Source organism: Stegostoma tigrinum, chromosome 10 (genome assembly GCF_030684315.1).
Source record: "Stegostoma tigrinum isolate sSteTig4 chromosome 10, sSteTig4.hap1, whole genome shotgun sequence".
Lineage (NCBI taxonomy): Eukaryota > Metazoa > Chordata > Chondrichthyes > Orectolobiformes > Stegostomatidae > Stegostoma > Stegostoma tigrinum.
Window position 1 is genome coordinate 36,206,382 of NC_081363.1, and position 19,116 is coordinate 36,225,497.

A 19,116-nucleotide genomic window follows, 5' to 3' on the forward strand; every position below is an offset into this window, starting at 1 on the left:
TCATTCTGAAAGAGTCCTATGTTCACAATAGCTTGTCTCTTCCTTTTTAATATATTTAGATTTAGGTTTTATTGTCATGTATTTAAAGAAGCTCCTGCTGTCTGTCTTGATATTACTTGCAAATTTACCCTCGAAGTTTATCACCATGTATGGTGCAGAAGTTACTTGCCACATGTCAGCCCAAACCTACAGGTCTGGCTGCATTTTGACAAAGGCTGCTTCAGATTTGAAGTGTTGCAAATAGTGCTGCCCACACCATGCTGCAACCAAAGTTTTCAGTTTAAGCAGTGGGGGAATTAGGGAGAGCATTTCAGTAACTGAAGCCCAGATGCTAAAGATACAGCTATGAATAGTAGGTCAAAGAGAAGAGTTTGCCGTGTCCAAAGCATGAGTCAGTCAGAGGAACATGCAGTTTTGGAGGGAATACTATTAAGAGACTTTTCAAGCTAAGGAAGGCCACAGAATTTGGGTGACAAATCTGAAACCTACCACAAACTTTATACAACTTCAAATCTTTTGAAAATGTTTCCCCTTTGTTAACAATTACATATTCTTATAGTTAAACAACTAGCAACTAATCATTATACCAATGACTATTTTGTTAAATACCACATTCTGATCTGTATGTTGGATATAAAGCATGAAGCTGATTAAAATGCAGTCAAGTTGGTTTGGAGTTAAGTTTTACAAGTGTTAGATGAAAAGAAATTCATATTAGGGTTTTTCCATGACCTTCAAGGTGACTGAGAATACCTCACCTCCAGGTATAGTTCTGATAATCGCAAAAACAGAAGTTGCTGGAAAAGTTCAGCGGGTCTGGCAGTATCGGTGAAGAGAAATTGGAGTTAACATTTCTGGACCGGTGATCCTTCCTCAGAAGTTCTGATAGTAATGGAAGAAAGCACAGCAACAAATAAGCGACAAAAAATCACTCAAGAAAACTGAAGAAATACATGAGAAGATAATCTACAGTAGCAGGGCTGGTTGAGAGAGATATAGATAAATGACCTTCTCATAGTTTGCAAGTCTGTTTTCCTCACTCGTTGACATCTAAACGAATGAGAGTAAATCTTACTGACTTATAGATGCCAAAAGGTCAGGATAGATTCTGGGAAATGTTTCTTCTCATGGGACAATATACGCCAGTTGTGGGGAGTTGGGGAGCGCAGTTTAAAAGATGGTGGCAAGGAAAGTATTTCTGGTTGCAGAGATTCATCAAGTCTTTGGAATTTTCTTCTGCAGCAAAATGTGAAACTAGTACTTGGAATATATTCAAGGCTAATTTAGTCAGACTTTTTTTTATCAACAAAGGAGTTTAAAGGTGATGGATTTAGCCAGGAAAGTGGGAGTTAAGATGACAATCAGATTGGCTGTCATCTTAACATGACAGAATAGGCTCACTGGGCCAAATGATCTCTTTTGTGGGATGTGGGTGGCACTGGCTAGACCAACATTTATTGCCCATCCCTTATTTCCCTGGAAAAGATCCACAAATTGTGAACCAGTGCAGTCCTTCAAGTGTAAGGGCACCTATGGTGCTGTTAATAAGAAGTTGCAGGATTTTGTCCTAGCAAGAGTGGGGAAATTACAATACAGCTTCAGCCAGGATTGTGTGTGGCTTGGAGGGAGCTTTGTAGGTGGTGTGTTCCCATACGTTTGAAGTTCTTGTTCTTCTAGGTGGTATAGTTACAGGTTTCGAAGGTGCTGTGAGAGAATCTTGGTTAATTACTACAGTGCATCTTGTCTGGTGTACACTGGTGCCAGTGTGTCAGTGGTGAAGAGAGTGAATACACAGTTTGGGTTCAACCAGGGCCACTCAGTTTCTTATGTCATTACAGCTGTGGTTGAAATGTGGACAAAAGAGCTGAATTCCAGAGAAGAAATGAGAGTGACTGCCCTTGAAATCAAGGCCTTGTTTGATTCAGCATGGCATCATTAAGCACTGGAAAGATGGGAATCATGTTGGCTTCATTTCATTTTTTACAACAACAAAAACAGAAGTTGGTGGAAAAGCTCAGCAGCTGTGGCAGCATCTGTGATCTTTACTCAGAACTGGTTGTCATTTTATTTTTTGGCTAATTGCAGCTCTTCTGAAGCATCTGGAGACATGTTTCAATGTCAGAAACATTACATAAAAGTCATTGCATGAGCTTCATATTTTGTCATAAAATCAACAGGTAATGTTGTTGACTCATGACATATATTAAGGAAAGTTCCATGTGTCATTTTGCTGCTAGCTGATGTTCATGTATTCTGATGGCTAGTTTCCTTCCTGTCTGTCCAATGTAATGTTTGTTACATGGTATTTTGTAAACCACATTGGTTCTGCATGTTGTTGCAATGGGGTCTTTAATCCTTGAGTGTTTGTCACAGAGTGGCTGTGGGCTTGTGTGCTACCATGATTCCTAGTGGTCTTTGGAATCTTGTTGTCAATTCTGCTATGTTCTAGATGTAGGGCAGTGTGGCCAGTGTGTTAGGACATACTGTGTCCCCTTGGTGTCTGATCAAAAGGTAATTACAGATTTCTGACAGCGCCACAATAAGCTAGCCTAGCAATTAATGTTGAAACTGCTACTATTAAGTCAAATGTAGCTTCCAAGAAACTAAAATTACAGAACTGCAAAGTGTGTAGGAAAATGTACGTTTCAATTTAGGTGTAGAAATTGAATCAAAGTGCCTTTGACAATGAATATTAGTTTAGAGATTCCAGTGAGCATTCACAACCTTTTAATTAATGTTTACTTCCAGTAATCAATGCTATGGTTTTATGTGGGAATGAAGCAGGATGCACTATTGTCTATGGTTAACTTATTGCGGTTTTTAAGCATGGTTGTAAAACTAATGTTTCCAAACTGCCAATGGTTCCATAGTTTTCAATGACTGCTTATTAACGATTGATTACCTTTCATAAATTTCATCTTTGCAATCTCTTGTACTCATTAATAGACATTCAGTTGCCATTGCCAGGGCTGACCCGAATGGAAAGGGCACCTTGTGAATTCTTAGAGAACGTGGTGATTTGGAACTTTAACCGTTATGTTTCCTTCATTTGTTCAAGTTTTTTTTTGGTATTGTAACATCTTATCTCAGAAGACCTTCTCACCAAACAACTGGAGAGGTATTTTTGAGATATTTCTGTATTGAATCATACAGCTCCAAAGCCTATTTGGCACATTTATTCTTTCAAACAGCTGTCATATACATGATAAATTTCATACATATTCTTGCTGAATTTTTATAAATGTAAGTTTTCCTGTTTGTTTTACTTTAATTTACAGACTCATGCTTAGGACCATGCTTGTTTTAGTTTATGCTTGGTGGGTTGAATTATATTATCTTCCACGTCCATTGTTATGCCTTTAGAGATCTTCTTCTTAGTGTGCCCTCTTTACTGGAGTGATTTTGAACAACTCCCTCTGCAATCAATTTGCTTCAGTCATTCACTCTTTTTTTAAAGTCACCTCCTTGTTAAACATAAAATATGGTCAGAAGTGGAGTCGTTTATTGACAATTTTTCACTACTTTGTTACATTCTCAATTCATGAGTGATGAAGCAATCTCTGCAGAGTTGCAACAAGACCTAGAAAACATCCAAATTATACTGAAGGCCAGCAATTAAGATTCACGCTAGGCAAGTGCCAGGCAATACCATTTCCAATTAGCACGCAATTGCCTTCCCTCGATGTTCAATGGTATTTACCATATTTGAATCTGACACTGTAAACATTCAGAGCGTGATCACAAACTTAACCGGATGAGCCATGTACATACTGTGGCTACCACAGCAGGCTAGAATATTTTGTGGTGAGCGACTCACCTGACTCCTTTAGTCTCTCTTCCACCTCAAAGGCACAGATCAAGAGTAAATAGGAACACACTTCCACTTGTCTGAAGAGTATGTCTCTCACATCAGCCAGGACAAGCGTTCCATTTGACTGGTACCTATTTATCATCTTAAACATTCATTTCTTCCATCATCAGTATGAAGTAGCTGCAGCGTGAATCTTCTACAAAATGTACCACAGTATATTACCAAAGGGTCCTTCCACAGAAGCTTACAAAATGGAACCTCCTCCATCTACCTGGATAATGCAGTAAATACACGGGAACACTGCCGTTTGCAATTGCCTCCCATACCACCCTGACTTGGAAATGTATCACTGTTCCTTCAATGTCACTTGGTCAAAGTCCTGGAATTTCCCACCTAATAACAGTGTGAGAGTACCTATATAACACAGACTCTCATTCAAGAAGCAGATCATCACCCTCTCTTCAAGCACATTTAGGAATGTGCAATAAATGTTGTCCTTACCAGTGAAGCCCAAATCCTGTGAATTAATACAATTTGACTTGTGATATTTCTGAATCTCAGTTCAAGTTCCCCTAATAATTTAGTGGCTCTTATCACTCAATGATATTTTAACTTCTACTTCCTATTTCTGCTGTCCTGTGATCCAGGATATTAACGGATATCCAATCAGTACGAGCACTATCTCTTGTCGCTTTCATTATGACACTCTTAAAGCAGATGTGTATTACGTTAACCACCTTCTTAACTGAATAATTTGGGGTCTCTAAGGTTTTGGAGTAGATTTGTAGCTCGGATTGTGGATGTTAAGGTTGTTGAGGTTGTTTGTCTTGCCGAGCTGGTTTCTTGTTTCCCAGTCGTTTCATTACCATGCTTGGAACATTCTTACTGCAGCGTCAGTGTGTTTTCCCGCCTGGTTTTTAAACTCTGGAAACCACACCGACGCTTCATCAGAGGCTGCACTGAGGATGTTACAAAGCATCGTAACGAAACATCTGCAAAACAAGAAACCACCTTGGCGAACCAAACAACCGCAACAATTTGGGGTCTTACATAGAACATAGAACATTACAGCGCAGAACAGGCCCTTCGACCCTCTATGTTGTGCCGACCTGTGAACTAATCTAAGCCCCTCCCCCTACACTATCCCATCATATATATTTGGTGATAAATTTTTTTGAAATGCAGAGCTTGTTTTAAAGTAGACAAGATTTACAATCCTTAAAAATGTAATGCATCACCAATCTATTTAAATCCCTGCTAATGTCGGATCTATAAAAATGTGTTACTTAAATTACATTTTGAATAGTATTTTCCTAAATATTGCATGTGACATATGTGTTTACTTGTACATGCTGAAAATCAAAATTTATCAAAATCTCCTATTTCCAGTAATCCAGAACAGTTAATTTATGCTAATTTTTCCTGATTAAGCAGTTAAGCAGAGTTAAGAACTTCTATTTCAAAGCGTGATTAAAGGGAGTCAGCATGGCTTTGTGAGGGGCAGGTCATGCCTCACAAATCTTATTGAGTTCTTTGAGGAGGTCACGAGACAGGTTAACGAGGGTCAAGCAGTGGATGTGGTATACATGGACTTCAGCAAGGCTTTTGATAAGGTTCCCCATGGCAGGCTCATTCATAAAGTCAGGAGGTATGGGATACAGGGTGATTTGGCTGTCTGGATTCAGAATTGGTTGGCTGACAGGAGGCAGAGAGTAGTTGTTAATGGTAAGTATTCTGCCTGGAGGTCAGAGCTGAGTGGTGTCCCACAGGGCTCTGTTCTTGGGCCTCTGCTCTTTGTAGTTTTTATAAATGACTTGGATGAGGAGGCTGAGGGGTGGGTAAGTATGTTTGCTGAAGACACAAAGGTTGGAGGTGCCGTTGATAGTATCGAGGGTGATCGCAGGCTTCAGCGAGACATTGACAATATGCAGAGCTGGGCTGAGAAATGGCAGATGGAGTTCAACCTGGATAAATGCGAAGTGATACATTTTGGAAGGTCGAACTCAAATGCTGAATATAGTATTAAAGGCAGGATTCTCGGCAGTGTGGAGGTACAGCGGGATCTTGGTGTTCAAGTGCATAGCTCCCTCAAAGTTGCCAGTGCATAAGGTTGTTAAGAAAGCATATGGTGTTTTGGCTTTCATTAACAGGGAGATCGAGTTTAAGAGCTGCAAGGTTATGCTGCAGCTCTACAAAACCCTGGTGAGACCACACTTGGAACATTGTGTCCAGTTCTGGTCGCCCTATTATAGGAAAGATGTGGAGGCTTTGGAGAGGGTGCAAAGGAGGTTTACCAGGATGCTGCCTAGACTGGAGGGCTTGTCTTACGAGGAGAGGTTGACTGAGCTCGGACTTTTCTCTCTGGAGAGAAGGAGGAAGAGAGGTGACCTGATCGAGGTGTACAAGGTAATGAGAGGCATGGATAGAGTCGATAGCCAGAGACTTTTCCCCAGGGCAGGATTGACTGCCACGAGGGGTCATAGTTTTAAGGTGTTAGGAGGAAGGTATAGAGGAGACGTCAGAGAGAGGTTCTTCACCCAGAGAGTTGTGAGCGCACGGAATAGTTTGCCAGTGGTAGTTGTGGAAGCAGAGTCATTAGTGACATTTAAGCGACTGCTGGACATGCACGTGGACAGCAGTGAATTGAGGGGAATGTAGGTTAGGTTATTTTAGTTTTGGATTAGGATTATTCCACGGCACAACATCATGGGCCAAAGGGCCTGTACTGTTTTGTACTTTTCTATGTTCTATGTTCTAAAGCTTTATTGAGTGTAGCTGTATGCTATAAATTGAAATATGACCATTGCAATGTCAGTTTTTAAGAAGATTAAAAGAGCTAATCTGGGTATTACTGGCGAGTCATTTTAGCTCCTATGATTGGGGAAATTTCAGACATATTAATAAAGCATGTCTAGCTGTTGAGAAGATACTTGGAAATTGCTAGCACAAGTTTTCCAAAAAGTCAAACATGCCTGACAAACTTCTTCAGAATTCTTTGAAAAGCCAAGAAATGGATAATGCACTGATGTAGTGTGCAAGACCTTTAAGAAAGCCTTTAAGAAAATAACATACAAAGCTACGGTGAAAATGGAAAACTGAATTAATATTGGCCAGAAGAGAGAAACGGGTATACAATTAATAGCTTTTGACTATGGTTTGGAAGGGGATTGTATGTGTTTCTACTTCTGTTCATTATGTAAGTTAATGAGTTAGTATCAATCTAGGATTAACAAACTCTGCCTGTTATTGCAAAATGGGGGATATAATTTATTCTTTAAAACTAGAATTTTAAATGAAGTTACAAATGAAACGAAATTAATGGAACCATAGAAGCAAACAATTGAACCCATTGTTTCTCTGCTGACTCTCTATGAGAGTGTCATGCTTAACATAGAACATAGAACATTACAGCACAGCACAGTACAGGCCCTTCGGCCCTTGATGTTGTGCCGACCTGTCATACCAATCTGAAGCCCATCTAACCTACACTATTCCATGTACGTCCATATGCTTGTCCAATGACGACTTAAATGTACTTAAAGTTGGCAAATCTACTACCGTTGCAAGCAAAGCGTTCCATTTCCTTACTACACTGAGTAAAGAAACTACCTCTGACATCTATCCTATATCTTTCACCCCTCAATTTAAAGTTTTGTCCCCTCGTGCTTGCCGTCACCATCCTAGAAAAAAGGCTCTCCCTATCCACCCTATCTAACCCTTTGATTATCTTATATGTATCAATTAAGTCACCTCTCAACCTTCCTCTCTCTAATGAAAACAACCACAAGTCCTTCAGCCTTTCCTCCTAAGACCTTCCCTTCATACCAGGCAACATCCTAGTAATTCTCCTCTGCACCCTTTCAAAAGCTTCCACATCCTTCTTATAATGCGTTGACCAGAACTGTATGCAATACTCCAAGTGCAGCTGCACCAGTTTTGTACAGCTGCAGCATAACCTCATGGTTCCGGAACTCGATCCCTCTATTAATAAAAGCTAAAACACTGTATGCCTTCTTAACAAACCTGTCAACCTGGGTGGCAACTTTCAAGGAGCTCTATACATGGACACCGAGATCTCTCTGCTCATCTACACTACCAGGAATCTTAACATTAGCCCAGTACTTTGCCTTCCGATTACTCCTACCAAAGTGCATCACCTCACACTTGTTCGCATTAAACTCCATTTGCCACTTCTCAGCCCAGCTCTGCAGCTTATCTATGTCTCTCTGCAACCTACAACATCCTTCGTCACTATTCACAACTCCACCGACCTTAGTGTCGTCTGCAAATTTACTAACCCATCCTCCTACGCCCTCATCCAGGTCATTTATAAAAATGACAAACAGCAGTGGACCCAACACCGACCCTTGCGGTACACCACTAGTAAGTGGTCTCCAGGATGAACATTTCCCATCAACCACCACCCTCTGTCTTCTTTCAGCAAGCCAATTTCTGATCCAAACTGCTATATCTCCCACAATCCCATTCCTCCGCATTTTGTACAATAGCCTACTGTGGGGAACCTTATTGAACACCTTTCTGAAATCCATATACACCACATCAACCGGTTTACTCTCATCTACCTGTTTGGTCACTTTCTCAAAGAACTCAATAAGGTTTGTGAGGCACGACTTACCCTTCACAAAACCGTGCTGACTATCCCTAATCAAATTATTCTTTTCTAGATGATTATAAATCCTATCTCTTATAACCTTTTCCAACACTTTACCAACAACTGAAGTAAGGATCATTGGTCTGTAATTACCAGTGTTGTCTCTACTCCTGTTCTTGAACGGGGAACCACATTTGCTATCCTCCAGCCTTCTGGCACTATTCCTATAGACAATGACGAGTTAAAGATCAGTGCCAAAGGCTCGGCAATCTCCTCCCTGTCTTCCCAGAGAATCCTAGGATAAATCCCATCCGGCCCAGGGGACTTGTCTATCTTCACCCTCTGAAGGATTTCTAATACCTCTTCCTTGTGAACCTCAATCCCACCTAGTCTAGTAGCCTGTATCTCCGTATTCTCCTCGACAACGTTGTCGTTTTCTGGAGTGAAACTTTCACTAATGCACTTTTTCCCTTTTAACTATGCATATTATTTCTCTTAATATAATTGTCCCATTCAGTCTTGAAAGTCAGGATGAAATTTGCCTCCTCCAACTTCGCTGACAATGCATTCGAGATCCCAGCCATTTTTCTATATACTAAAAAATCCTAATGTTCTCATTGCTTCGTTTGCCAATCAACTTAAATCACTGCCCTTTTGATTCTTGATCTTTACACCAACCGGAATAGTTTCTCCCTATCTACTCCGCCACATTAAATGACATGGAAGTGCCGGTGTTGGACTGTGGTGGACAAAGTCAGATGTCATGCAACACCACGTTATAGTCCAACAGGTTTATTTGAAATCATCAGGTGAAGTCCTGACAAAGGAGCAGCACTTCGAAAGCTTGTGATTTGAAATAAACCAGTTGGACTATAACCTAGTGTCATGTGACTTCTGACCTGTAAACATATATCTACTGCTCCATCTGCACTTGCACCAACTTTAAAATTGAACTCTTTAGTTTGTACTGACATTCCCTTTCTTCTGACAAAATGAATAATTTAAACTTCTCTGCATTAAATTTTATCTGTTGCCTACCAGATTGTCTAAAACCTCTTACCGTTTCACTATTCTTCATACAGTTCACAGTACTTTTGTTTTGTGACATAGTACATGGGTACTAAAATTTAGGTTATTAATAATTGTCAGGAAAAGTAGGGGCCCAGTTCTGTGATTCCAAGTGGTCAATGAATACCTTCCTATTGTCTAAAAATCAATCACCACACAATTTCCTGTCAAACACTTAATTTTGTACCTGATTTCTGATGAAGGGTCTAGGCCTGAAACGTCAGCCTTCCTGCACCTAAGATGCTCCTTGGCTTGCTGTGTTCATCCAGCTCTACACCTTGTTGTCTCAGATTCTCCAGCATCTGCAGTTCCTATTATCTCTAATTTTGTATCTATACTGCTTTGATTCCATGGGGTGTAACTTTGCTGACAGACTTGTTATGTGGCACTTTATCAAATGCCTTTTAGTTATCTGTGTACATCATGCTTATTACCCATATCAACTGGCTCTGTTACTGCCTCAATAAAGCTCATGAAAATTTCCCTTAACCAATCCCAAAATTAATCCAGTTTTGTCCAAGTGAGTGCCAGTTGTGAATCATTCTGAATAGTCATTTCTAAAAGTTTTCCCATCATAGAGATTAATTGGCTGGTGTGTAGTTTATAGGCTAATCCCTACATCCTTTATTGAGCAAGAGTATAACATTTCCAATCTCCACTCATCTGGCACCATACCTGTACCGAAGGAGGTTTGGAAAATTTTGGCCAGTGCGTCTGGAATTTCCTTACTTTCCTCTGTATCCTTGGATGAATCTCATTCAATCCGTATTAACATTGCATTCAGAATGGTGGCAGTCTTTATGCTATAGAAAAGCTGAGGAATTTTGAAGTGCGCATCAAGAAGACATGGAAGATGGTATCTCAGTGACAAAGCAGAAAAGTTAGTCAAGTTCTAGATTTTACCACAGGCAGTATAAATGTCAGAAATAAGCGGTAATAAATAATCAACCTTCATAAAATCTCAAGGCATCAGTTAGAGTACAATACATTGTGTAGAGCTACAAGCTGCAGGAAGGATATTGTTGCTTCTGAGGGGATACAATGAACAAACTTTTTAAGATGATGCCTGGCATGTAGAAAATAGAAGTTTGTTTCTGCATTAGAGCAATGTAAATGATAACGGTAATATGATGAAAATATATAAAATTGTGAAAGGCAAGGATAGACTTGATAGAATCTAATGGTTCCCTATGATTTAAACATCAAGATTAAATGCAGGAAATGTAGACGAGAAAACTCTTTCTGGAAAGAGTTACGAGGATTCAGTTACAGAATTGGTGGTAGAAATGGAAACAAAATTGACTTTAAAGATTAAATTGGGTGGTTGAAAGTATACAGTAATGAAATGGTTACATTTTATAAGAACTCATGAGATAGGTAAATGTTGATATGGATTGGGTGGGCCAATTTTTGTAATGTCTGTGTATTTCTAATACCACAGTGGGTCCTGTGTGTGTGAATTTTCATTGCGACGAATCAGAGTTATTACTTCAAATTTATTTCCGAAATTATTATATCACAGTCTACAGCCACTTTTTCCTGGTTCTAATGAAGTTGACCAAATTGCAAAGATCCATGATGTTATTGGAACTCCAAACTCTGAAACACTAAGGAAGTTCAAACAGTAAGTACCTCCTAAATTACAATAAACACTGATAGCTTGTAGAATATTGATTTGGATCATTTAATATTAATGTATTTTAATGTCCCCACCTCGTCTATTTCCGAAACCCAACAACACTGGCTAAGCCATGTTTATGAAGTCAACGACAGCCATATAGCTAAAGGCTGTTGGCCATTGGATCATGGCCTATTGGACATCCATACTGCTGCTATGAGGATAACTGTAAGGGAGATATGACAATGCCGAACATTACGTAGACTGGGAGATAGTTGCCAACCACTGTGACCTCTGGAGGCTGATTCTCTGAAAGGGCATGAGGAGAGGGAAAGTAAAACTAGAAACTTGGCTGTGTTTAACCTCTTAAGATCACAAGATGTTTGTGGAAGTTGATAAAACCATGGGGGGTATAAATATGGTTAATGATCATAGCCTTTTTCCGAGGGTGGGGAGTTCAGGGTTGGGCACATTTTTAAGGTGAGATGAGAGAGATTTAAGAAAGACATGAGGGGCAAATTTTTTTTACACAAAATGGTGGTTGGTGTTGTGAATGACCTTCCTGAGGAAGTGGTGGATGTCTGCACAATTACAACATTTAAAAGATTTTTGGATAAGTACATTAATAGAAAAGGCTTGGAGGGATATGGACCAGAACCAGGCAGGTGGGACTAGTTCAGTTTGGAATTATATTCAGCATGGAAGGTTGGACCAAAGGGTCTGTTTCCATGCTGTATGACTCAATGACAATGACTCTGTGGAAGCAGAAGTGGACCATTCTGCTCCATTCAGTGAGATCATTTCGGCTAGTGCATAGTTTGTTGTATTTCCTTTTTCTTTCCTGGTGTATCTCAGCTGTCATCCTTTCCACAAATAAAGGACGTCTAATAAATTTTTATGCAAGTTTGGATCTTTATCTTCAAATCCAAAGTTAGTCTCTCACAATATACTATTCTTCATCTGCCTTGCTGCAAGGAGCAAATACATGTGCAGTTTAGCTTGGTAATCAATGTCTTAATAATGCTAAAGCTAAGGTTTATGCCACTTATTGTGACTAAACACCATTGCAACTGGCACCGATTCCTTGGTGGACAATTGAAGCCTATTATAACTGTTCCCTAGAGTGGGTGCAGTTGCGTCGTATTCCTATGCTCTGCAAACTGCAGCTGGACCAAAGATGCTTTTACAGCGTCTATTGGAAGGAAGATTATTTGGTTAATATGTTAAGGTAGTAGAAAAATTTTCAAAGGTTGAAACCCTTGTCATTTTCCACATTAGTAATCTTGTCATTACTCTGAAGCTGCTGAATGATGTTTGAACAAAATAGGAAATTTTATAAAACCATACTCAAATACTGAAATTCACATGTGTCATTTCCTTTGTTCGTGTTTGAAGATTTTTTCTACTTAATGTTTAAATGATTTTTTTCAAACAAAATTACTCAATTGTTTTAATTACTATTTTATCTGATTTTCGATGTAGAACTCGAGCAATGAGTTTTGATTTCCCACAGAAGAAGGGAACAGGAATATCTTGCCTCATTCCTCACACCACTTCTGAGAGTATTTCACTGATGAATGCAATGATGGAGTATGACCCTGAAGAAAGGATCACTGCTAAGCGAGCACTACAACATCCTTACTTTCGTGAATTGAGGCGAGGCAAATTTATTTCTCTCATTCAAGTATTAAATCCGTCTTTGACTTTAATAGTCATACAGCATAGAAACAGGCCCTTCAGCTGACAATCAAACACCAAACTACACTAATCCCATTGCATTTGGTCCATAGCTTGATATGTCTCTGCATTTTAAGATTTCATCCAGCTGCTGTTTAAATATTGCGCCAGTACCTGCTTCCACCACCCTCACAGGCCGCGCGTTCCATATTTCCTTCACCTGGGTAGGGGGGAAACAATTTCCTGAGTTCCCCTCTAAATCACTTACTGCTAAAGATAAAATTGTATTATCTGGTCACAGCCTTGCCTGCCATCAGGAAAAATTCTCAGGATCTATCATGTATATATCTCTTATAATTTTGAAAATCTCTATTAGAACCCCCCTCAGCCTCCTCTCCTCCCAGCTTATCCAGTCCCTTGTCATAACTGGGATTTTTTTATCCCAGGCAGCATCTTGGTGAATCTCCTCTGCACCCAGTCCAGTGAAATAACATTCTTCTGATAGTAGGGTGACCCATAACTGCATACAGTATTCCATTTGTTTCCTTACCAATAGTTTATAACGTTGTAACAAGATTTCATTGCTCTTATATTCTACACCCTGGCTGATTCAGCAAGCATCTTGTATACCTTTTTCACCAGTCTGCTGTGCTGACACTGGGGGACAATAGACTTGTACACCAAGGTCCCTTTGTTTCAAGGGACGAGGGACCTACCATTTATTGGGTATATCCTTCCCCAGTCAGACCTCCCAAAATATACTTAGCAGGATTAAATTCCATTTGCCATTCCTGTGTCCAATTTATCAGGCTGTAGCCTGAGACCATCCTCCTCGCTATCAACAACACCAATTTTCACGTCATCTGCAAACTTACTAATTATACCTTCTACATTCACCTCCAACTTGGAAACGCAGATAACAAAGCACAAGATAACAAAGTGTGGAGCTGGATGAACACAGCAGGCCAAACAACATCTCAGGAGCACAAAAGCTGACGTTTCGGGCCTAGACCCCTCCTCCCTAACAAAGCATAAGGATCCCTTTTGTATGCTGCTGGTCATCTCGAAAATAACCCTCCACCATTACACTTTGCCTCCCGTTTGCACAGAAGCACCGGATCTGGTTTGCCAACTTGCCTTGGACCCCATAGACTCTTATCTTTTGGTCCAGCCTTCCATGCAAAATGCTGCTCCTACAATATGTGGGAAATCAGGGACACTTCAAGTGTCCATGGTAACCACATATGCAGAAAGTGTGTTCAGCTGTAACTCCTGACTGACCGCATGGAGTAGCTGGAGCTGCAGCTAGACTCACCATGGAGCATCCATGATGTTGAGGACGTCATGGATAGCATATTTAATGATGTGGTCACACCACAAGTAAGGCCTAGAGATAATAGGAACTGCAGATGCTGGAGAACCTGAGATGACATGATTGGAGCTGGATGAACACAGCAGACCAAGCAGCATCTTAGGAGCAGGAAAGCTGACATTTCGGGCCTAGAGTCTAGGCCCGAAATGTCAGATTTCCTGCTCCTAAGATGCTGCTTGGCCTGCTGTGTTCATCCACCTCCACACCTTGTTAACAAGTAAGGGCTACATAGGCAGAAAAGCATTGAGTAACCTTCACAAAGATTAGTAAGCATGAGCATGTGGTACAGGGGTCCCCTGTAGCCAATACCCCCACTCCCCTACTACCTCAAACAAACATACTGTGTTGGATACTGTTGGGGGGGTTGCCTCCCAGGGGAAAGTGGCAACATACTAGTTTGTGGCATCATGGTTGGCTCTGCTGCACAGCAGGGGAGGAAAAAAACTGGGAGAGTTTTAGTGGTAGGGGACTTGATTGTAAAGGGAGCTAATAGGCAGTTCTGTGGCAGCAAATACAACTTCTGAATGGTTTGTTATCTCCCCAGTGGAATGTTTGGAGATGTTTCAGGGCATCCTGAAGGCTGTGTAAACAGCCAGAGTTGTGGTAAATGTCAGTACCAATGACATGGGTTAAAAAAAAAATGAGGACCTGCAACAGGAATTTAGAGAGTTAGAGACTACTGAAGTTGTTATCTCCTGATTAATTACAGTGCCAGAGCTACTGAGTGTATTAATTGGTAAATGGGTCTAAAGGGATAGTGTAGGAGGGAGGGCCTTAAATTTTTGTTTCATTGGAACAGCTACTGGGTTAGGTAGGACCTGTACAAACTGAACAGGTGGCACCTGAACTAGAAGGAGTACAATATCTTTGTTGAGAGGTTTGCTTGTGCTGTTGGAGAGCACTTAACCTAATTTGTCAGGAGGATGGGACGCAGATTAGATGTAAAGTCAGGAGTACAGTCCCGTCAGACATAGAAGGAATGCTCGGATAGTCTAGTAGGCGGAGAAAACATGGTCATGATAAGGCAATGAGTTTGACTGGTAAGATGGATGAAATTAGAGCATTGATCAGCATGTGGGAATATGATATTGTTGCAATCAGTGAGACTTGGTTGAACGAAGGGCAGGACTGGCAGCTCAAGATTCCAGAATGTAGGAGCTTCAAACAGATGAGTGAGGACATTGCATTGTTGATAAAGGACACTACCACTGAAGTAATGAGGGAGGATGTCCTGGAAGGCTCTTCAAATGAGGCCATTTGGGTAGAGCTTAGAAATCAAAAGGGATAATTACTTTGCTTGAGTGCAATAATATTGAGTGGGGATAAGGGGTTCTTTTCAGGTTGGCAAACCGTAACTAGTGTAGCTCCACAGGGATCATTACTGAGACCACAACTGTTTACAGTATATATTAATGACTTAGAGGAAGGAAGTGAATGTACTGTAGCCAAATTTGCAGAAGGCACAAAAAATAGGTGGAAAAGCAAGTTGTGAAGGGGATACAGCCACTTTGGAGAGAGATAGTCATAGGTTATATGAGTGGGTAAAATGTTGACAAATGGAGTATTGTGTGGGGAAAATGTGAAATTGTTCATATTGGAAGGGATAACAAAAAAAGTATTATTTAAATGAAGAAAAACTGCAAAATGCTGCAACACAAAAGGACTTGGGAGTACTTGTGCATGAAATACAGGGAGCTAGCACACAGATGCAGCAGGTAATCAACAAGGTTAATGGAGTGTTGAACTTATTTCAAGGGAGTTGGCATTTAAAAGTAGGCAAGTCTTACTGCAACTTTACATGGTGCTGGAGTGCTGTGAGCAGTTTTGTTCTCCTTATTTAAGGAAATATATAATTTCATTGGAAGTGGGTTCAGAGAAAGTTCACTAGGCTGATGCCTGGTATGGAAAGATTGTCTTATGAGCAAAGGCTAAACAGGTTGGGACTGTGTTCAATGGAGTTTAGAAGAATGAGAGGTGATCTCATTGTAGCAAAAATGATTCTAAGGACTTGACAAGGTAAGTGCTGAGATGATGGCATGGGACTCATGGGAGAGCCTAGAAACAGAGGGCATAGTATCAGAATAAAGGGGGGCAAATGTAAACCCGAGGGGAGATTTCTTCTGACAGTGGTTTGAGTCTTTGGAACTCCTTGTCACAGAGAGTATGGGACAGGATCCTTATGTGTATCTAATGCTGATTATAGATAGATAGATTCTTGATCTGGTGGAAAATCAAGGATTGCGTGGAAAGGACAAGAAACTTGAAGTGAGGAATGTCAGATCAGCCATGATCCTATTGAATGCCAGAGCAGACTTGAAGGGCTGAATGGCCTACTTGTGTTCCTAATTCTTATGGATATAAAAGAAGGTATAAAATATGACTGACAATGCCCTGGCTTGAATCTGAAGAACCAGGTTTTCATGTGGCGAAATTGTCAGTTCTTTGAACGATTGTGTAGGTTGCAACCAACCATCCATGCATCCTACCTTGTCTATTGTCTTCCCATTCATCTTAATTACTTGACGGTCACCTGCTATCATTGCATAGTTCCATTCTTTTTCATTCCACCTTGTTAGCAAGCTGCTACTTGTGTATATTGAGGCCAACAGCTCAATGTCCATCGTGCCTCTGGCCTCATCATTTTGGTGCATGGACAGTTTTATGTGCCCTCCACTTATACCTGGTATGTCTGGAAAAATCATTTTGAATTATTTGCTAAATCAACAAATGCTGAAAGTTGAGATTGGAAAACTGAATGGTAAGGGTGGAATTGGGATTTTACAGCATTAAAATTGAAACAAACTTATAACCACAATTTGTCAGCTGGAGTAAGGTTTATAGATAGGATAATCAGTCTGATTTAGATCTTTAATGAGTTGTATAGATTATTAAGATTAGGAAGAAAGATGTTAATTGAGTTTAAGTAACAAAAATGTGTACATTTATATGATTTCTCTTGTAGATTGGCAGAGAAACAAGCTACAACCTTCCAGCGTAGAGTTAGATGCTTAGAAGGGAATGAAAACAGTCTAAGCCCTGCTGTGGTGCACAACCTTTGGAGAATTCATAAGGGACATAAACAGGTAAAATGAGAAACCTTCATACTTGTCACCTTGGCTTTCCCTGTTCTACCAGGAAGTCAACAGTTCCACCATTAAAACAAATGTAAATTATTGTGCTCGTGAACTTTTCTGAAATAAATGTATAATTAGATAATAGTGTAGTTACGTGCACCATATTTCTATGACTGGAGATATTTTTAAATTGGAATGGGATCTATAGACTTTTTTCAGCAGAAATGATCATTTTACAACATGAACAGAAGTTGCGGGAAAAGCTCAGCAGGTCTAGCAGCATCAATGAAGGAAAAAATCAGTTAATGTTTCGTGTCTAGTGACCTTCCCTCAAAACTCTGGTTTCAGTTTTTATTTGATAATTTTACATATTACTCTAGTCTCATGTTTTACATCACATTTAACATTTAATTAGTTAATATAGACAGAATTCTCCAAATTGCAGTAACAAGTCTGTTTTTGCCCAGACCTAGAACCTTTTGAGAAAACTGTAAAGCAGATAGTATGATCTACTACGACAAAAGAAGCAAGAGTTGATTTTCTGAATTGTAATTTGACAAATCAGTTGCAAGGGCCCTTGTTGCGGAATGATAGTGCCCTTACCTCTGGGTCATAGGACTTGAGTTAAAGATTAGAATAGATTGTTTAAAATATAGAGATAAAGATATTAAATCTTGCTTAATGTGTGAAAGACAACTTTAGAGGAGATATTTTCTTATGAACCAGTTCAGAGGTTTAATTACAAACCCCTGGAGCTGGTGGGACTTGAACCCAAGCCTTCTTGCTCAGAGTAGAGAAAGACAGTGGATTTAAAAAAAAACCTGTTCAGGCACACATCTGGAGCAGGTGGGACTTGAACCTGTGCCAGATGTAGGGATTAGTATTTTTTCCTGAATCAACCTGGAGAAGGTGAGACTTGAACCCGGGTCTCCTGGCTTAGCGCTGAGTACACTATCACTGTACTACAAGAGTTCTTACGCCTTTGAAGGATTGTATATCTGATCACCAATTTTCAGCTGTGGTCTTCCAAGTCAGTATGGACTTTGCTTGTCCACACTCCAAAGTAATACAACAGGAAGATCAAGTTGCGAGGGGAGCTCCAGCGGAACGAAGACCAGCAGCAGAAGCATCCATCACCCATTGCTACTGTAGCATTCTGTTCATCAGCCATTGGAGGATGCCAGTATGCTTCCAAAGTTTCACCGGGGCCACTTGGCTCTAAAGCTCATTGCAATCTTCATTCAAGCATGCACAAAAGTGTTGAATTTTAGAGGCATCGTGAGAGTAACTGATGGGACGTCAAGGTAGCTGTTGATCAAATGAAGAATCAAGGAATGCTAGTAAGACTAAAATCAATTGGAATTTTGGGGAAGATATTTCACCAATCGGTGTCATCTAGTACAAGGATTATTCGGATGGTATCTAATAGCTGTCATTTTCAGCTGCTCACAAATGACTGTCCATCAAACATAAGTTCAGAGATGAGAGCATTTGACAAATGCTGTGTTCAGTACAGTTATGACATTTTAGATATTGCAGTTGTCTGTGCTTGCAGGTAACAAGATGACTGCAGTGAAACTGGCTGATAAGTGACAAGCAACATACACATTGTGCAAGTGTCAGGCAAAAACCATTTACAACAAGAAAAGAATTTCCCTTCACACTCGTGTACATTACCATCACTGAATTCCTGATCAGCATTCTGGGGTTTACCATTGACCAGAACTTAAATGAATCAGCTCATGAATGTAATGGCAAGAAGAACGGGTCAGAGACAGGGTATTCTTCAGTGAGTAACAGAATTGTTGCACCACAGAAGGATGCCATTCAACCTATTATGTCTGCGCTGGCTGTCCAACAATCATCATGATTTGGTGTCAGTCT

The 19,116-nt window shown here is 40.2% G+C and overlaps 1 protein-coding gene across 2 annotated transcripts in view; it reads left to right on the plus strand.

The window, feature by feature from the left end:
• The window catches only part of LOC125455781 (MAPK/MAK/MRK overlapping kinase-like), a 126,023-nt gene that overhangs the window by 45,595 nt on the left and 61,312 nt on the right, over window positions 1-19,116 (plus strand). For both annotated transcript variants that reach the window (XR_009446231.1, XM_059649097.1), the window contains exons 7-9: window positions 11,014-11,115; window positions 12,592-12,765; window positions 17,121-17,241. Coding sequence is in view for 1 of the 2 variants with exons in the window: in XM_059649097.1 (XP_059505080.1) it covers window positions 11,014-11,115; window positions 12,592-12,765; window positions 17,121-17,241 (397 nt within the window). In the remaining variant the exon portion in view is untranslated. The remainder of the gene's footprint in view (window positions 1-11,013; window positions 11,116-12,591; window positions 12,766-17,120; window positions 17,242-19,116) is intronic.